The sequence below is a fragment of the Pygocentrus nattereri genome, chromosome 15, assembly GCF_015220715.1.
Source record: "Pygocentrus nattereri isolate fPygNat1 chromosome 15, fPygNat1.pri, whole genome shotgun sequence".
NCBI classification, from domain to species: domain Eukaryota; kingdom Metazoa; phylum Chordata; class Actinopteri; order Characiformes; family Serrasalmidae; genus Pygocentrus; species Pygocentrus nattereri.
Window position 1 is genome coordinate 9,669,217 of NC_051225.1, and position 18,593 is coordinate 9,687,809.

The 18,593-nt window shown below is 38.3% G+C and overlaps 1 protein-coding gene across 1 annotated transcript; it reads left to right on the forward strand.

Moving 5' to 3' along the window:
• Positions 1 to 2,495: 2,495 nt before the first annotated feature.
• LOC108412778 (prostasin-like) lies at positions 2,496 to 17,344 on the forward strand. The gene is made up of 10 exons (XM_037545425.1): positions 2,496 to 2,612; positions 2,806 to 2,956; positions 5,879 to 6,008; positions 6,121 to 6,372; positions 6,499 to 6,650; positions 12,634 to 12,812; positions 14,518 to 14,662; positions 16,075 to 16,225; positions 16,683 to 16,913; positions 17,104 to 17,344. Exons 1-10 carry the CDS (start codon positions 2,555 to 2,557, stop codon positions 17,251 to 17,253), a joined length of 1,599 nt encoding a protein of 532 aa, XP_037401322.1. The 5' UTR covers positions 2,496 to 2,554; the 3' UTR covers positions 17,254 to 17,344.
• The last annotated feature ends 1,249 nt before the right edge of the window (positions 17,345 to 18,593 follow it).

Genomic DNA, 18,593 nt, shown 5'->3' on the forward strand with positions numbered 1-18,593 from the left:
TTATCGATGGAACATAAGGTCAGGTGCTGCAACAGATCAAAAACACCTTACCAAGCTATACTGTCAGATAAAATGATGCTGTCCAGGCAAACTTTGATCCCCCAAGGTGCAAACAGCTTAAATATACCCTCAAATGTGTCCTTAAGACAGGCCCAACATCAGAAGTAAAGGAAATACAAGACTAGCTAAGAACATGCAAAGAGAGAAATGTATGGTAGGTCTGCCCAAAGGAGCCACACATTCAAGAATGAATCAACACCCTCATGGCTTTCAAAACGTTCAACAAAGACCTACTGGTGTCTGGGAACTGAAAAATACATGTCAATAATGTTTAGTTCATATTTATACATTAGACTTGTGCTCGCAAACTCTGCAAGTATTACAGTACTATTCTTTCTTTAAGTTCCGAAAGGAAACAAAATGGTTAAAACCTTCAAAAGCCAATCAGGAATTGGCCAATCAGAAATTGTTTTTTTCCCCCTCCATGGTATTTAGGCGTAGCTAAAAAAATCTCTCTTATTGGTTAGGACTTCAAGAGCTGAAGGCCTAACATATTAATGTAACTGCCAGGATAACTATGAATTGACAGTGGAATCAACCAAACACATTTCCAATAGGTAGAGAGAAAAAAGTCAACCTAGGCCTTCTAATAGTCCTAAATATGTCATTTACTGTGAATACGAGCTGCAGCATAATTCAGTTACTTGTTAGAAATGGAAAATAGCCGTGACAGCTCTATAATAAAGCTCTCTATAGAAAGCGTCAGTGTAAAACTGCTTCAAGATAAAACATATGCTAATATGTATGCTACAAGCTTCAAGCAAAACATGGAATGTATTTTAGAAGCTTCAAATGTCTGTGTTTAAAAAGCAAGGGGCCATGATGACTGGTTGGTGGGGCACTAAATGACTCCCTGTGTTACTAAAGAGTTACTAAAAAATATTACCGGAGGAGAATATGGTACAGTTATGTGGTACAGAGGACGTTCCCTCAAGGGTACCAACACAGCTGGTAGTGGAGCAGTTACTCTTGACCTCCCTTACTCTTGGCCTTCCTAGTAATATTATCAACTATGCACTGACACTTGTACAGTATTAGCTAAAGCAGTTCTTATGGCAAATTAAAACACTTTGTAAATATTGCATATTCACCGAATCATCTATATCCGGGCACATATACTGAGTGGTTTACTACCATGTGCTGTGCTGATAATCATGCATGATTCAAATAATTTCTGATCAATGGTGGTACTACTACTCTTTCCATTAATGGACAGGGTAGGGGGGTGGGAGTGCTGATAAATTGTGCAGCAACTGATTGGCTACAGTCGGTTACTGTACATCTATAAAATGTACCTGTAATTATGCTTCTGATAAAATGGCCAGTGATTGTAGGGACAATGTATATATACCTAATATACTGCCAAATTTTGGACAATTTCATGCTCCCAACTTTGTAGGAACCATTTAGGGATGGGCCCTTCCTGTTCCAACATGACTGCAGCACAGTGGCGTGGTGGGTAGCGCTGTCGCCTCACAGCAAGGAGGGCCTGGGTTTGATTCCCCGGCCGGGCGACCGGGGTCCTCTCTGTGTGGAGTTTGCATGTTCTCCCCGTGTCTGTGTGGGTTTCCTCCGGGTTCTCCGGTTTCCTCCCACAGTCCAAAAAACATGAAGTCAGGCCAATTGTGTAAAGTGATCAAATTGTAAGTCGCTCTGGATAAGAGCGTCAGCAAAAATGCCGTTAATGTAATGTAAAATGTTAATGTAATGACTGTGCACCAGTTCACAAAGCAAGGTCCATAAAGACATGGATGATCAAGTCTGGTGTTGAAGAACTTGACTGGCCTGCACAGAGTCCTAACCTCAACCTGACAGAGCACCTTTGGGATGAATTAGAACGGAGACTGCAAGCCAGGCCTTCTCATCCAACATCAGTGTCTGACCTCACAAATGCGCTTCTGGAAGAATGGTCAAAAATTCTCCTAAACACACTCCTAAACCTTGTGGAAAGCCTTCCCAGAAGATTTGAAGCTGTTGTAGCTGCAAAGAGTGGACCAACATATTAAGCCCTATGGATTAAGAATGGGAAGCCACTCAAGCTCACATGTGTGTGAGGCCAGAGGAGCAAATACTTTTGACAATATAGTGTATGTTTGCTATTATTTGAATTGTGAGAAACAGAAAATGCAACCAACATCTAAGACTGAATGTTGTGGAAAAACATCCCTCCAGATTTCTCTTGAAAAAATTGGAAGCTGTAGTGAAGACAAAAGCATGGACATTTGATGAAAAGCATGAAACTTTGATATTATATTTAGTTGCTGAGGCTACTGTGTAATTTTCTGTTAAAAATGTGTTCAAAAATCTTTTTTTCTTGATGCTTAAAAATTAATAGCTTGAGAGGAACTTAAACAATGACATGTGGTCTCCACCTTCTGCACAGAACTGTGTAAAGTGCATGATTGTAAAAGGAAATGCAGAGTGATCGAGACACACTGTACTACTTAAACTTCTCTTCCTCTCTGAGCAGAACTCACTTGCTCTGTTGTGCACCATGGTGTTCATCTGCCTGCTTCTGTTCGCCGCTCTGCTGCCATGCCTGGGCCATTCTGGTATGTATCCTCTGACTCCAGGCCTCTTCCTCCTGTGTCTTATGATCTTTCAGTTGTATCAGGTATCCATTTTCAGAAATGAAATCATGCATGTCATTTAATTTTGCTTTTGAGCTGCTTAGCGCAGAAACAAGGCAGTTACATTCATTTTAGTCTAAGTCTAACCAGGTTGGCTTCACTCTTTCTCTCTCAGCCAGCATTAATGTTGGCATAGTGAATGGCACAGAGGCTGAACCTCACTCCAGACCCTACATGGTTTCTCTTCAGGAAAATGGTAAACATGAGTGTGGCGGCTTTCTAGTGTCTGAAAACTTTGTCATGTCGGCTGCGCACTGCTGGAAGAAGTAAGCTGTTTTGTTTTTTTTCTCTTTTTTCTTCCATTCAATGTTTTCTCACTGTGTTTTGGCTCTAAGAATGATCTTTATCCGTGTGATCATGTGATCTGTAACACTGAGGATAAGTACACTATACTATCACTGCAGGCAGTGATAACGTCAGTATCACCGAATAATGAAATCATATTTATCTCAAACAGAGACCGTTTTGATCAGAAATAGCCTTGGCTTACATGCTGAGTGTAAGTGAAAAAGTGAAAAACGTGAAAAAGTGAAAAACGACTGAATTTAGCAGATTATGAGCTAATTTTATTCATACAGTTAATTAAAAGTCTTAATAGTGTGTTCACTGCTGCATCACTGACATGTTGTTGATGTTATTGAGAGTCTGTTGAGTGTTTGTTTCATCTAAAAAGGACCAATCAAAATAAAGCCTCACCAGCAACAGCTGTAACACGACAGCATAACACAAGCTTTTGCTTACTTGATGACATACTTTTCTAAGAATAAGAAAATTGACAAAATTATCCAGTGTCAATGAACATTTCACGCTCAACTCAGTGTCTGATATACACACACACACACACACACACACACATTTTCAAAGCTGCTTCTCCCTGATAATAAAATAAAACTGTAAATAAAATTCAACTCACAACATGAAACATGAACTTACTACTACTAATAATCATAATAATGATAACAACTTTGTTTATAGAGCGCTTTTCATACCAGATACTGGTGGCAGCTCAAAGTGCTTTACAGACAGGAGTTAAACCTTAAGAGTAAGAGAAGATATCAAAGTTGAGTTTTATTTTCTTAGATTATGGATGATGTTCGACAATGGCATTTTTAGGAAAAATAAATGAAAGTTATGAGTATACATTTTAATTAAAAGCTAAATTAGAGATACATTTTCAAATGTTTCTTCAAAGTTTACTGAGAATCACTGCCTAATGAAGGATGGAATTCCACAGATTAGAAGCCCAGTAAGTATTAGCAAAAGGCCGGATTCTGCAGATCTAAGATTACATGCTAGAACACAAACAGACAGTCTGTCAGGTATGCTGATGCTTTAAGGCCGGTTGTTTCTAAATGAGTGTAATATAAGCTGTTTTTTTGTTTTGCACTGCTGTGCTTGGTCGTTATACAGCATGTGTTGTTTTGTAAGGAAGCCCAGTAAAAGAGCCTTACAGTAATCAGACTTTGACAAATGCATTGACAGGTTTCTCTGCATCGCTCTGAGGTAGAAAAGGCTGAACGTTATCAATATTTCTCAGATTTTACTGACTGTGTTTATATGTGGAATAAAACAGAGCTCCATGTCCAAGGATATGGCCAGGTTTCATATGTGATGCAAAAGAGCTTCTCTCCTAATTTTAATAACAAATCAGTATTTCAGTATTTTCTATTTGGTTTTTTTCCTATTTAAAATTGTGACATCCTCTGAGAAATATCTGATACATAGTTGGAAATCTTGTCAACAGAGTGCTGATTTAGCAGAAGTGAAGGAAATCTGTCAGCATAATTTTGAAAATGGACTTTTTCTGATTACCTAGACGCTACATGTCCAAAGAGAAAAACAAAGATCCTAAAATTGAAACTTGTTAGGTAAATTAACTTACTAAAACCTCACATTTTAGTGGTTATAGCAATGTGATTTTTTTTGTAGTAGTAGAACAGCAGGCTGTGACTGCAAGAAGCAGCGAGTGCACACACAGAACTGTTAATGAAGTCCCTATTATGTTGCTGGTGTATAATTATCACCAGTGTGACATGCAAGTTACATGGTAGTGTAGTGTTGGAATGTAACATACTAGTATGTCAGTAAAGAGTCAAGAGTCAAAATACACTATATGGACAAAAATTTTGGGAAACCTACATATTGCACCTACAGGAGGTTTTATGACATCCCATTCTAAATCAATAGGTCTGGCTAGCAATCTCTGTTCAAGTTCATTCCGAGAGGTGTTTCAGTGGGGTTGAGGTCAGGACTCAGTGTGGGCCAGTCAAGTCCTTCCACACCAAACTCACCCAGCCAGGCCTTTATGCACTGGGGCTCAGTCATGCTGGAACAGAACAAAGTTCTTCCCCAAACTGTTCCCATAAAGTTGGAAGCATACAATTATCCAAATTGTCTTGGTCTGCTGAAGCATTAAGATTTCCCTTCACTGGAACTGAGCGGTAAATGTCAGAAGAGGTTTGAACTCTGCAGTTATTGAGTCAGCAGAGCATTGGTAACTTTTCTGCACTATGTGCCTCAGCACTGAACAACCTGCTCTGCAACTTTACGTGATCTGACACTTCATGTCGGAGTTGCTGTGGTTCCTAAATGCTTCCACTGTTCAATAATTCAAGTCACAATTTATTGTAGAATATCTAGGAGGGTAGAAATTTCATGACCTGACTAGTTGCAATGATTGAGTCCTGTTACAGTACCACGCTCAAATTTACTGAGCTCTTTAGAACAGCTCATTCTTTCACAGATGTTTGTAAAGGCAGACTGCATGGCTAGGTGCTTGATTTTATACACCTGTGGCAACAAGACTGAAACACCTGAATTCAATGATTAAGAGGTGTGTCCCAATACTTATTTCATATAGTGTAGGACGCTACATGTAACCTAAAGTTACTGTGCACTAAATGTATGTCATTAGACTAATTGCATTCTGATGCCAGAGGCACTATAATCCTGCTGCACCATTTAACGTGGAATGGGAAAATAAATCTGGAGAATAAGAAACTAACTTGTGTGTCATAGTTTTAAAGCTAGGCGTATTTTGGGTCCATGATGAGATCATATTAAGAACTCAAATTAGTGGTTATTACATATAAATTAGCATGAGAAGATGTTGGCATAATTAAAGGATTTGAACACTTCATTACAAAACAAAAGTCATCAAGGTACTAACATGTGATTCCTCTTAACAGTGGGGTGAATCTGACAGTGGTGATTGGCGCTCATGATCTGGACAACTATAACTATTTCCGCATACCAGTGAAGTTCTACCACGTCTATCCTGGTTACAGGCGTCTGAAAAATGACATCATGCTCCTGCAGGTAAACAGACTGACAATCAGTCCCCCTCATTCATTTTTTTACTTGTGTCTATCATTCTGTGAGAAGTGTAGCATGTACTCTGCATTATTCCATAACTGTGATCTTATTTCAGCTTGAAAAACCAGTCCAAAGGAGCAGAACTGTTGAGTGGATCGCCATCCCCAAAACAAATAAGGATGTTGAGGCTAATACCATTTGCAGTGTCGCTGGTTGGGGAAAAATTGCATTTGAAGGCCCTTATAGTTCCCGTCTTCTGGAGGCAGATGTCAGTGTCATAGAAACAGAAACATGCAAAAGGGACTGGGGAAACTATTTCTCAGAGTCAAATATGATGTGTGCAGGTTCCGGCCGTGGATTTTGTCAGGTAAAGTGCCCAACCACCCCCCCCCTCTCTCTGTCTCTCTGTAGCTACAAAAGCTACTGAATATGCTTTACAGCAGCTTAATGAGGGGTCAGTTACACAACGCACTAACATAAGTGTTTTTTGCAGGGAGATTCCGGAGGTCCTTTGGTGTGTAATAATATCGCAGTCGGAATTGTGTCCTTCTTTGAAAACGGGAACTGTGACAAACCCACCGTACCAAACGTCTACGCAAAGATATCGCAATTTCTTCCCTGGATCAAGGAGATCATCAATGACTTACAATGAAACAATGAATAAACAAAACATTTTGCTTTTGCATGCATTCATGATTTTTTTTTATTTGAGCTGTGCTTTGTCATTATGAAAAATTAAAAAAAGAATAATTTGCAAATCACAATTAAACTGTCCTTGAGTCATTGCAGTTGACTGAATTTTTGGAATATAGCTGTCCTTCCTGAGAGTTAACATTGTGCTCACTCGATTAGCTCAGAGTTCCAAAATAACATCTTATATGTATACATATGTATATATATATGTATACATACACACACACACACACACACACACACACACACACACACACACACATATATATATATATATATATATATATATATATATATATATATGTATATATTCAATTGAGTAGACTACAAAGGCAAGTTATTTAATGTTCAAATGGATAAACTTTATTGTGTTTTGGAAATATTCACTCATTTTGAATTTGCTGCCTGCAACATGTTCCAAAGAAGTTGAGACAGAGGCAACAAAAGACTGGGAAAGGTGAGAAATGCTCAAAAAACTTGGAAACAGGTGAGTGTCATGATTGTGTATAAAGGGAGCATCCCTGAAAGGCTCAGTCGTTCACAAGCAAGGATGGGGTGAGGTTCACCACTTTGTGAACAACTGTGAGAGCAAATAGTCCAACAGTTTAAGAACAACGTTTCTCAACATGCAATTGCAAGGAATCTACCATCCATAATATCATCAAAAGATTCAGAGAATCTGGAGAAATCTCTGCAAGTAAGCGGCAAGGCAGAAAACCAACATTGAATGCCCGTGACCTTCGACCCCTCAGGACATCATTCTGTAACGGATATTCCCACATGGGCTCAGGAACACTTCAGAAAACCACTGTCAGTGAACACAGTTCGTCTCTCCATCTACAAATGCAAGTTAAAGCTCTGCCATGCAAAGCGAAAGCCATAGATCAAAAACACCCAGAAACGCTGCTGGCTTCTCTGGGCCCGAGCTCATCTAAGATGGACTGATGCAAAGTGGAACAGTGTCCTGTGGTCTGACGAGTCCACATTTCAAACTGTTTTTGGAAATGATGGATGTCGTGTCCTCCAGGCCAAAGAGGAAAAGGACTGTCTGGATTGTTATCAGTGCAAAGTTCAAAAGCCAGCATCTGATGGTATGGGGGTGTGTTAGTGCCCATGGCATGGGTAACTTGCACATCTGTGAAGGCACCATATATATATATATATATATATATATACTGGAACTGAGTGTGGTGATTTTGACTGGTTGCATGCGCTGCACTTGATGGAAGATTTATTTATTTTATATATATATATATATATATATATATATATATATATATATATATATATATATATATTCACTTATTAATTTATTTTATATCAATTAATTAATTTATTCATTTATACTGGAAATCCAGTTACTTTCAGAGACTTTTCATTAATGACTTCTTAATTCACACAGTAATTTATTACCTTTACACTTGATTTATATCTAATTAGTCACTTGAAACTATCAGGCCTTACCCAGACCCAACATATCACATGCATATATAAAGTTGCATGTAAAGTTTTGGCCACATCAGGCCATCATGTTCTCCATAGAGAACACACTTCTGCACGTTTAATGCACAGTTACTGTTCATTTGCTGAATTGATCTTGTAGGGCAAACAGTTAAATATAAAATGTGGCCTGTGCAAAAGTTATGGCACATTTATTGCTTAATGGTTTATTAAAATCAGCAAATAAACAATAAATTGTCTATTAAAAGTTGTGGGGAAAAGGCCATATTTGAGTTTGTTCTCTGTAGAGTGTGTGAATTAATTTTAACTTATAAAATTACCAAGAAATAATCTGAACAGCAACTTTTGCGTTGTCCTCACTCCAACAGTGACCATATTTTAGCTTGAAATGACAATATGTCACATCACTGGTCAGGGAAATTTAAACAAATGTTGATTTAACTATGTAGGTTTTTTGACAATCTTCCCAGAACACCTAAAAATGACCATGTGTGATTCTACCAAGTAGGAGGAACATGCATGATCTCCTTTTGAATGTGCACCAGTGCAAGGACCCATAAAGACGGATGTCACAAAGTTCTATAGCTTTTGTTAAATTTTTGTGCTGATGAAGCTGTTTACGTTTAACAAATTATTTGGAAACACCACATGATCTTAAATATGTTTTTTTATTACCAAAGAGCTATAGTGCTATATCTGCTCCACTAGGCCTCTCAGTGGTTGGGAATCGTTGGTGCAAAATATAAGGGGGAATCCAGACCTGATCTAATAAAAAAAATCATTCTAGGATTCAGTCCAACAAGTTATTTTCATCCAGTTTCCCCTAATTTTAGTCATAGACAACTTCCATCCACTGCCTAGGACTCACATGATGCCACCAAGTTGGAAGGTGAAGATTAGCACATGCTTCAAGATACGTGAAGCACATTTTGGTAACTGCTGCTAATGCAACCTTTTTAATAATATAATAATAATACATTTTATTTGACGGCGCCTTTCTGACACTCAAGGTCACCTTACATAAAATGAGACAATAATAGTAGTAAATAAACAAGTAAAACGATAAAACACAGTAAAAAACACAGTAAAAACCAAGAGCTAACACTCAAAGTATAAAATAAAATAAAATAAATTAAAATAAAATAAAAAATTGATAAAATTAATAAAACAGAGTGAATGGAGTTAGGAGTTATATGCAGATCTAAAGAGATATGTTTTGAGACCCGACTTGAAATGTAAAATAGAGTCAGAGTTCCTTAAGTCAGGAGGTAGAGCATTCCATAGCCTGGGGGCAGAGGTACTAAAGGCCCTACCTCCCATGGTGCGAAGGCGTATAGTGGGTACAGACAGGTGGATAGAGGCAGATGATCTCAGTGATCGTGAATGTGAAGTGAGATTAATAAGGTCAGAAATATATGGAGGGGCGAGGTTATGAATTGCTTTGAAAGTAAGCAGTAATATTTTGTATTGTATGCGTTGAGTAACCGGGAACCAGTGCAGCTGATGCAAAACAGGAGTGATGTGATGAAAAGATACATGCAGCAGAGTTCTGAACCATTTGAAGTTTGTGTAGTGATTTTAGGAGGAGGCCAAAAAGGAGAGAATTACAGTAATCCAGGCGTGATGTAACAAGACTATGAACCAAAATAGCAGTAGTGTCAGAGGAAAGAGAGGGTCGCAAGCGATTAATATTTCTGAGGTGAAAGTAAGCAGATCGAGTGATGTTATTAATGTGGGATTGGAATGACAGGGTACTGTCGAGGATGACACCCAAACTCTTTACCTGAACTGAGGGAGAGACAGAACAATTATCAATAGTAAGAGAAAAGTTATTTGTTTTGGAGAGGTTTCATTTGGTGCCCACAAGTAGCAGCTCTGTTTTATCACCATTTAATTTGAGGAAGTTGTGAGAAAGCCAGGTTTCAATTTCAGATAGACAGTCAATAAGGGAGGGCAGGGGGAAAGTGAAAGTGGGCATGCTGGAAAGGTAGAGCTGGGTGTCATCCACATAACAGTGGAAGTTGATATTATATTTGCGAAAGATTTTACCTTGGGGGAGAAGATAGACTATGAAAAGAAGGGGTCCCAAGACAGAGCCCTGAGGAACACAAGTAATAACAGGAGAAGGTTGAGAAGTGAAAGTTTTGAGCTGGATAAACTGAGTACGGTTTGAAAGATATGATTTAAACCAATTTAGTGGTGTATGAGTTATCCCAATGGAAGACAATCTATGAAGAAGAATGGAATGGCAGACAGTGTCAAAGGCAGCGCTTAGATCCAGAAGGAAGACAAGATTTGACCAGTGTTGTGGGGAGAGGGTCCAGTGTGCAGGTAGATAGCTTAGTATTAGAGATGAGATCAGAAAGTTCAGAGATAGGAGGAAGAGAGAAAGACGAAAAATAAGTTGAAGAAAGGGGATAATTAGAGGTTGAACTAGGAAGTGTGGGGGTCAGTAGGGGAAAGTTAAGAGATTCAGAGACAGTTGTAGATAAAGGCTGGGTATTAAAGCTCTTATAAATATTTTCGATCTTCTTATTGAAAAAAGACATAAGTGAGTTACAGAAGGTAGTAGTACACAGGTACGGTGGAATAGAGTCTGGAGGTTGAACAGTTTTTTTATAAAATGCATAGAGTGATCTAGAGTCACCATTCATAGAAATAATTTTCCCACTATAGTAGTTTGATTTAGCTTGAGATAATGAGTCCTTGTAATGTAACATGTGGTCCTTGCACATGTCCTTGTGAACAGACAAACCAGTTTTGCGATGCAATCGCTCATATTGTCGGCCCTTAGTTTTCAAGAGCTGAAGCTCAGGCGTGAACCAGGGAGCTGAGCGTGAAAAGTGAACTGTACGTCTCAGTTAAACAGAAAAAGTCATACTTGCGGTCCATAATTAGATCCTGAATAATACGTTTTTGGTTCCAGTTTTTGGACAACTGGAAAGAACACTGTCACTTATGTCACATTAGCTGACAGATGCCCACATTGGCTAGCATTGCGCTAACCAGCTAAAATGTTCTTATGAACCGGTGTTGAAAATCGGTCAAAGTAAGGCTCTTTGGGGTCAACAGTGATGAACATGAACCTTAAACCTTGAACATGCACATCTGATTTGAGAGAAAAAACAATTATTTATGCACTTGAGGTAAAATTCCATTTGAAAAATAATCTGCCATGGCCAACTAGCTTATCTTGTATGCTTTTCTCATTCAACCTGTTTTCCCCAGATCATACAGGCCTGTGTTTGTTGTAACTGCTAAATAAAATGCTTAAAAATACTTGTATTTGCTAACGTCAAGCATAATCCCATGGGTTTGTGAGTATTTAAGCAAGTTCTTTACACACTGCTATCTTTTCTGAAGATCTTGCACCACAAACTCTCACACTCACCACAAAGTTTTTTTCCCATGCTGTTCAGTGTATGTGAATATGCCAAAATACAGCACATAGTGGACAAGAATCAGAAAGGTAGTCAACTGTCATATAAGCATCTGAAAATGCCATACTCTGCATATTTATACAAAAAAATGCACAAAATAACTAACACAAGCAACATTACACATATAAAACAACACAGAATACTGTGACAGCTCCAAACTATTTGTAACTTTTAGAATAAAACAAATGTGATCACATTCATAATTATGAATGAAAACTGTTGCCCATGAATAGGTTTTCAATGATTCTACTGTTTCCCAAGAGCAAATATGGTTTGGTGCACCTTAGCTGTTGACTCTGGGCTGCTTTCTGTTATTTATTTATGCACCAAATAACTGCATGGAATACTTTGGGCACAAGTAAGGTCATCTCTCAAACATCAAAAATTAGTCTTGCTATATGTTTAATGTCACACATTCCTCCCATCCTGACTGCTTGGCAAATTCCACTTTCAAAAATCTTTGGGGCATCACATTACTGTCACACCACCAATCGTTGTTCACCCTTGCCTGAATACTGATCTGATTCACCTGTCTTGTTTGTCATATGGCTAGTTGTAGTTAGTATATTAGCCCGGGCTTTACTGCAGCTCTTTGTGAAGTATTGCTTCTGTCACTAGAGCTACTGAGTGGTTCATTCTGTGTTTCATGGGCTGTTACTGCGAAAACTAATGAGCTTTACACTGTAACATTGTTGAAAAGGCAAACACATGTGGCAGCTTTGAAGCACAGAAGGGCCTTTAAAATGACTAATATGTGAGAACTGAACAGAATGGCACATTATAAACAAACAGAAAGGCTCTTTTGCATGTTACAAATCTATAAGACAACCATGACTGATTAATTGGTTATCTGTTCTGTTATTTTGGACTAGCTTTTCTCGAGGTTGGAACAATGCACACTCTACAATTTGAAAGCAAGCATTTCACAGAGCCTAACATAAGCCAAGGGTCAGATCCATCAACTTGCTGACATCAGGCATGTTGTCTGTTACAGACATTATCTCTGTGAAAATTAACCACTATATGATGAACAGGAAAAGCAAGGTTTTTGAGGAGGAGCACTTGTTGCTTGATTCTGGTGAACTTACCACACCCACTGTGCTACATATAATCTTCTCCCTCACTGAGGTGAACCTTCATTCTCCCTACAGTACCATGGCTCTCATCTCTCTGCTCCTTCTGGCTGCTCTGCTGCCACAGCTGGGCCACTCTGGTAAGTATCACCTACACATAGCTTCTGTCCATCATAGCCGGTGAGCACAACCCTGGCACTGACGTTCTATTTAATTCTAATCTAAATCTAACACGGTCAATGAAGGTCCTCAGGGACATCAGAGTTTTTGACCCAGATGTGTTGAACCTAATATGATTCCGTATGGGTCACATTAAAATAATTAATTAAATTAAAATATCCATCTTTGTCCCTTTCATTTGCTCCACTTAACAGTACTACAGTCTGTAATTGAAAAACTACAATTACAGACTGTAGTCCATCTGTTTCTCTGTATGTTATGTTAGCCCCCTTTCACACTTCTTCAATGGCCAGGACCACCACAGAGCAGGCATTGTGCGGATGGTGGATCATTTTCAGCGCTGCTGTGTTACTGCTGGACTGAGAATAGTTCACTAAACAAAAACGTACAGCCAGCAGTGTCCTGTGGGCAGCGTCAGCAACAGATGAGCTACAGTCTGTAACTTTACATTTTAAAGGTAGGCCAAACAGGTAGGTGTGTCTTATAGAGTGGACAGTGAGTGGACAGTGTCACTACACGTCAGTGTCTCTGCAGTACTGAGAATGATCCATCACCCAAATAGTACATGTTCTGCGATGGTCCTGATAATTGAAGAACAGGGTAAAAGGGGGCCAACAAAGTATCAGAGAAACAGATGGACTACAATCTGTAACTGTAGAACTACAAATTGCTCCTATACAGTAAGTGGAGCTGATAAAAGAGACTATGCTATGGCTGATTGGTGTATATTTTACATATATTGCACATACATATTTAACCTTATCAAATATATATTTCTCTTCCATATGGGTCACATTAAGACAGTATTAGATATGTTTTAAATTCTGTAAAAAACATTAAAAAAGAATCACTGTGTGCTTTTAGGATACACTATATGCTAGCTATTAATTCGCTTAGAATGATAAGAGATTTTTTTTTTTGTACCAAGAACTGTTAATACGCCATTTCCACAGTGAGTGAATGAAGGTGATACTGACAAACATCTTTTAGGCTTTATTTTAAGACAAGTTCTTATCTGGCTTCAATTAAAATACAAATATTTAACAAGTTAATCATTTTTTTTGTTCTAAAAAGCAGAAGGAGTTCATTTTAATGAACTAATTACTGCTGTTTAATTGCTCAATTGAAATATTGGGGTTTACTGGGGTTACATCTGATTTTTTCCCAGTATTTTAAACTCAGAATATAAACAGAAACTATGTACTTAAGCGCCATTTTTAAGTTTGTTCCCTTCACTTCAAATCAACAAAACATTCAATTTAACCAGAAGTGACCAAACTTTTATGTATGTCTATATGAGTTACTGTTTTATTATTTTCTTTGCTATTTCCAGCTCATGATGTATATTTAAACATTTTTAGATGTCAGGACCAAATTATCGTTGTTACAGTAACTTAATTATTTGTTTTACATGTAAAAGAAAAATTACAATATATCAGAAAAACTGATACAAGTGTGTTCACTTTAAAGTCTTATTAGTACTCAATATAGTTACACAGTTAGGACTTTGAAATGTGGGATTTGAGAGTTTTTTCCTTATATACTCAAAAGTGGCAAAAGCTCAATATTCACCCATTTATGAAAAATATAGTAATAAAGTTAGTCTATAGCATTAATGTTTGTATAACTAAGTATAATCAGTTTGGATTACTTTCTTGTTCCCAGCCAGCGTTCATGTTGGTATAGTGAATGGCAAAGTGGCTCAATCCAGGCCCTACATGGTGTCTCTCCAAGTACGAACACAGCACTTCTGTGGTGGCTTCCTTGTGAGTGAACAATTCGTCATGACGGCTGCGCACTGCAAGTATAAGTAAGCTTTTGATTGTGTTTGTTATCTTGCTGCAGTCTTTAGTTGGTTCTTTGTTGTGTTCTGAATGGCTACAAACATTCTAAAGTAAGAAATTATTTGTCTTTGATTAGGGAGTAATGACATGTTCTCCCCGTGTCTGTGTGGGTTTCCTCCCACAGTCCAAAGACATGCGGTCAGGCCAATTGGACATGCTAAATTACCCCTGAGTGTGAATGTGTGAGTGACTGTCTGTGTCTGTCTGTCTGCCCTGCGATGGACTGGTGACCTGTCCAGGGTGTATCCTGCCTTCTGCCCGAAGACTGCTGGGATAGGCTCCAGGATGGATGGATAGGGAGTAATGATGCAGGGCTATAGGTCATCCAGCACTAGAAAAAATACTGGGTAGAAATAACATTTTCACTGTGTTACTGTCACAGTGTCTAATGCAGGCACTATCAAGAGCAGATCTTGCATGATATGCCTTAAGCCGACAGTCATTTAATAAAAACTCTTAAATTGAATGGTTTTGATGTAAACAAAGTAATTCAGAGTGGTTTGGTGTAGAATGCTCCATTCTAGAGAAAGTGAGTAAGGATTGTGAAGAGAAGAATGAAGATTTGAATGCCTCATCAAATGCAGTTATTACATGAACATTTAAATACTTTGCCTGAAGTCTGTTTTACAACAGCTTTGAAAAAAACATTTAAGCTAAAATTTACATGTTTGTAAATCTATTAATGGTAGAGGAGCACATGGGGGGGGGGGGGGGTATTTTACTTCACCGTTGGGGGGACAGTACATAGAAAAAAAAATTCAAGAGCAATTGCTGGAGGGAACACACTCTGTAATGGTACTGAACGCAGTTGGCCAGCGATGTTGACCGCTCCAAAATGGCAGCTCCAAAATGGGCTGAACCCATAGCAGCATCTGTGTGTGTGTATGTATGGTTCAGGGATGAGAGGCAGGCGAGCACTGTGAGGCATATGAAGGGGGGATGATGATCTTTCAGAACTTAAAAACGAGTTCTTTAGAATTATATAGTTATGTTTACAATGATATATTGTAGGGGATAGGGTCGCTGTTCTTCCCTGGAAAGGTGGGCACAACCTCAACCATTAAACTGTGAAAGATGCATGAAGACACAGGAATTCCCCTCCGTATAATCTCCGTAACTCAGTAAATTGTTCAGTAATTTAATTAGTAAGGATTTAAGGGGTTCAGAGCTTTAACATCTTTTTGAATCTGTACAGACAGGCTTACGTTTGCTATCGTGTTTTTTTTTATATAATATGATGATTGCCATACATTATTATTCATAATTCAACACATTTCTTTTTTTCAAAGACATTGAAACTCAGCTCAATTATTTCAATATATCATGAGCACATTTATTGCACAACAATAAGGTGTTACCTGTTGGTTCCTCTAAACAGGGGAAAACCATGGACAGATGTGACAGCAGTGATAGGAGCTCATAATCTAAAGACCAACAGCTTTCAGCGCATACAACTGATGGATTCCTACAGCCACCCAGACTTTAAAATGGACCCAAAATACCCAGAAAATGACATCATGCTACTGAAGGTAAACAACCACTCCAACTATTTTTGTTTGAGTTTGTTAATCTGTGCATGGAAAAATTGCTAAAACATGGTGAAATGTTTAAGGTAAACGCAGTAAGTACACAAACAAGCTTTTGCTGTGTTACTAAAATAAAGCAGAACTTCAAACTTCCACTTTAACCTTCAGAGACCTTCTGTTGAAAATGGCAACAAAAGCCTAAAGCATTTCATTTGTGAGTACATCTTACTAAAGGTCCCAAAAACGACGTAACCCAGCAGTCCTCTTTGAAAAAAAACATTTCATATTTTTGATGGTTAAGTTTTACTTTGGCGTGACTGGTGATATTTTTCAGGGGGATTTTGGGACGGTTCTGAAAAAAGCTCTGCAGTGTAACAACCTGATCAATATGCATCTCTTGTATTGATCATATTCAGTTCTGTTCACTGGATTTGCTAATAATTATGATGATTTTTTGCAGCTAGCCAAGCCAGTTGTAAACAAAAAAATTCGCATCCCAGAAAAAGACGAAGACTTTAAGGAAAACATCACTTGCAGTATAGCTGGTTGGGGACGCATAGGAAATAATGGACCTACAAATGATGTTCTTTTGGAGGCAGATGTCACAATGTTAAGTAGCAAGAACTGCAAAAATTGGTGGAACTTCAACAACATACTGTGTACAGACAGTCATCATGGTGGATTTTGCGCGGTAAAGATTTTCTTAAGATTCTTAAACTGTTTTTTGTTAAATCAGGCAAAGAAGATCAAGCTTGTGAAATGTGTCGAATGCACTTTTGCATTCAGTGTTCAATGTTTTACATTTAGCAATTGTAGCTTTTAGCAGTAGCTTTATAAAGGTCAGCTCAGCAGTGTGCTAAGATTGTACCTGTTTGTTGCAGGGAGACTCTGGAGGTCCTTTGGTGTGTAATAATACTGCAGTTGGAGTCATTGCCTTCTATGAAAAGACCTGCATAAATCCCCCAAGACCATATGGCTACACAAAGATTTCTGCATTCCTGCCCTGGATAAAAAAAATAATGGGTAAATAAAATAATTAGGATTGTGAATGGTTCATTGGGGCTGACTTGACCTTACAAGTGTGGTTCATGATTCACAATAAATAATTACACTGTGAAGAGGCTTCTGACTGGCTATACAAGTTTTATGTTACTTTCATGTGTTACTTTCTAGAGAGTACATTGTGTCTTGTTGCACATGTGAAATGATAAGACGATAAAAGTTTGAAAATTAACCAAATATGGGAAAAAGATTTTTTACTCATAAGTAACACAGCATCATCCACCGCCTAGCACATCTACCCGTTACATCTTATGTGTTTTAATATAATTCATATACTTCCAGAAATGTGTTCTTTTATTAAAAATAAGGCACTTGATTTGCAATAAAAAATCTTCACCAATTCCTTCATATAGATACTGACACAAATGTCTCACAATTTCTTTACAACATATCTCTCCACTTAGCTCCCACCAACACTACACAGACAGCCCTGATGTCTGATTATGACGTCTTACCAAGCATCTCATCCATGATAAGCATTTTCAAACAAACCCTTCACAATCAGTGCAATGCAGGTCACTTTGTGTATATACAAATAAATCTGTACTATTCTCTTTAATACATTTCAAAGAGGGATACACATACAAAAAACATTTCTGACATAAATTCAGGATCGTTCAGAATCAGCGTTTCAATTGGTCTTGGAGACGGCTGCCATATTTCTTTTTGCAGGTGAGGTAACATACAGTGTTCATCCGATTTCCGAAACTTTTTTAGGGAAATTGAGCTGAACTGGAAGTGAAAAGTCAATGCTCGCTGGTTTTTATGCTGCATTGTGAGAACTTTCAGATAATTAAATGTTTAGTGAGGACATGGCTCAGAGCAGGCCACTGGAGTTCATCACACCATGTTTTTATGGATCTTGCTCTGTGCTGAGGGGCACAGTCCTGCTGGAACAGCAAAGGGTCTTCCCCACTGTTACCACAAAGTTGGAAGTATGCAATTTTCTTAAATCTCTTTGCATGCTGTAGCGTTAACATCTACATGCAAAATACACCCTGGTATTTGGGGGGGGTCCCATGTTGGCTGGCTGCTAACTCACACGCAATAGCCCCACTGATGCTAGCTTTAATGATTGGTTTAACAATGCTTTAACAATTCTTCTTTTGAAAATGTGTTTTTCCAGTTTCTTAGTTCTTAGTTAAACTGTTTCAGAGGTATCTTGGGCATAGTTACACGTAGTCTTTAGGCTATGAAGGACCAATCCAATGAACCAATTTGCAACAGTGTCACCCTGAGGCAGAGCAGTGCTGTAGTCTAAATTAGGTAAGAATATCAAAGACAGAAGCTCAGCAGTTGTAGGTGAAGC

Bases quoted from the DNA above. Each gene is read 5' to 3' on its own strand.
- LOC108412778 (XM_037545425.1), top strand. From the start codon at position 2,555: ATGGTGTTCATCTGCCTGCTTCTGTTCGCCGCTCTGCTGCCATGCCTG. The intron at 2,613-2,805 runs GTATGTATCCTC...TTTCTCTCTCAG, and splicing joins GCCATGCCTGGGCCATTCTG to CCAGCATTAATGTTGGCATA. The intron at 16,226-16,682 runs GTAAACAACCAC...GATTTTTTGCAG, and splicing joins ATGACATCATGCTACTGAAG to CTAGCCAAGCCAGTTGTAAA.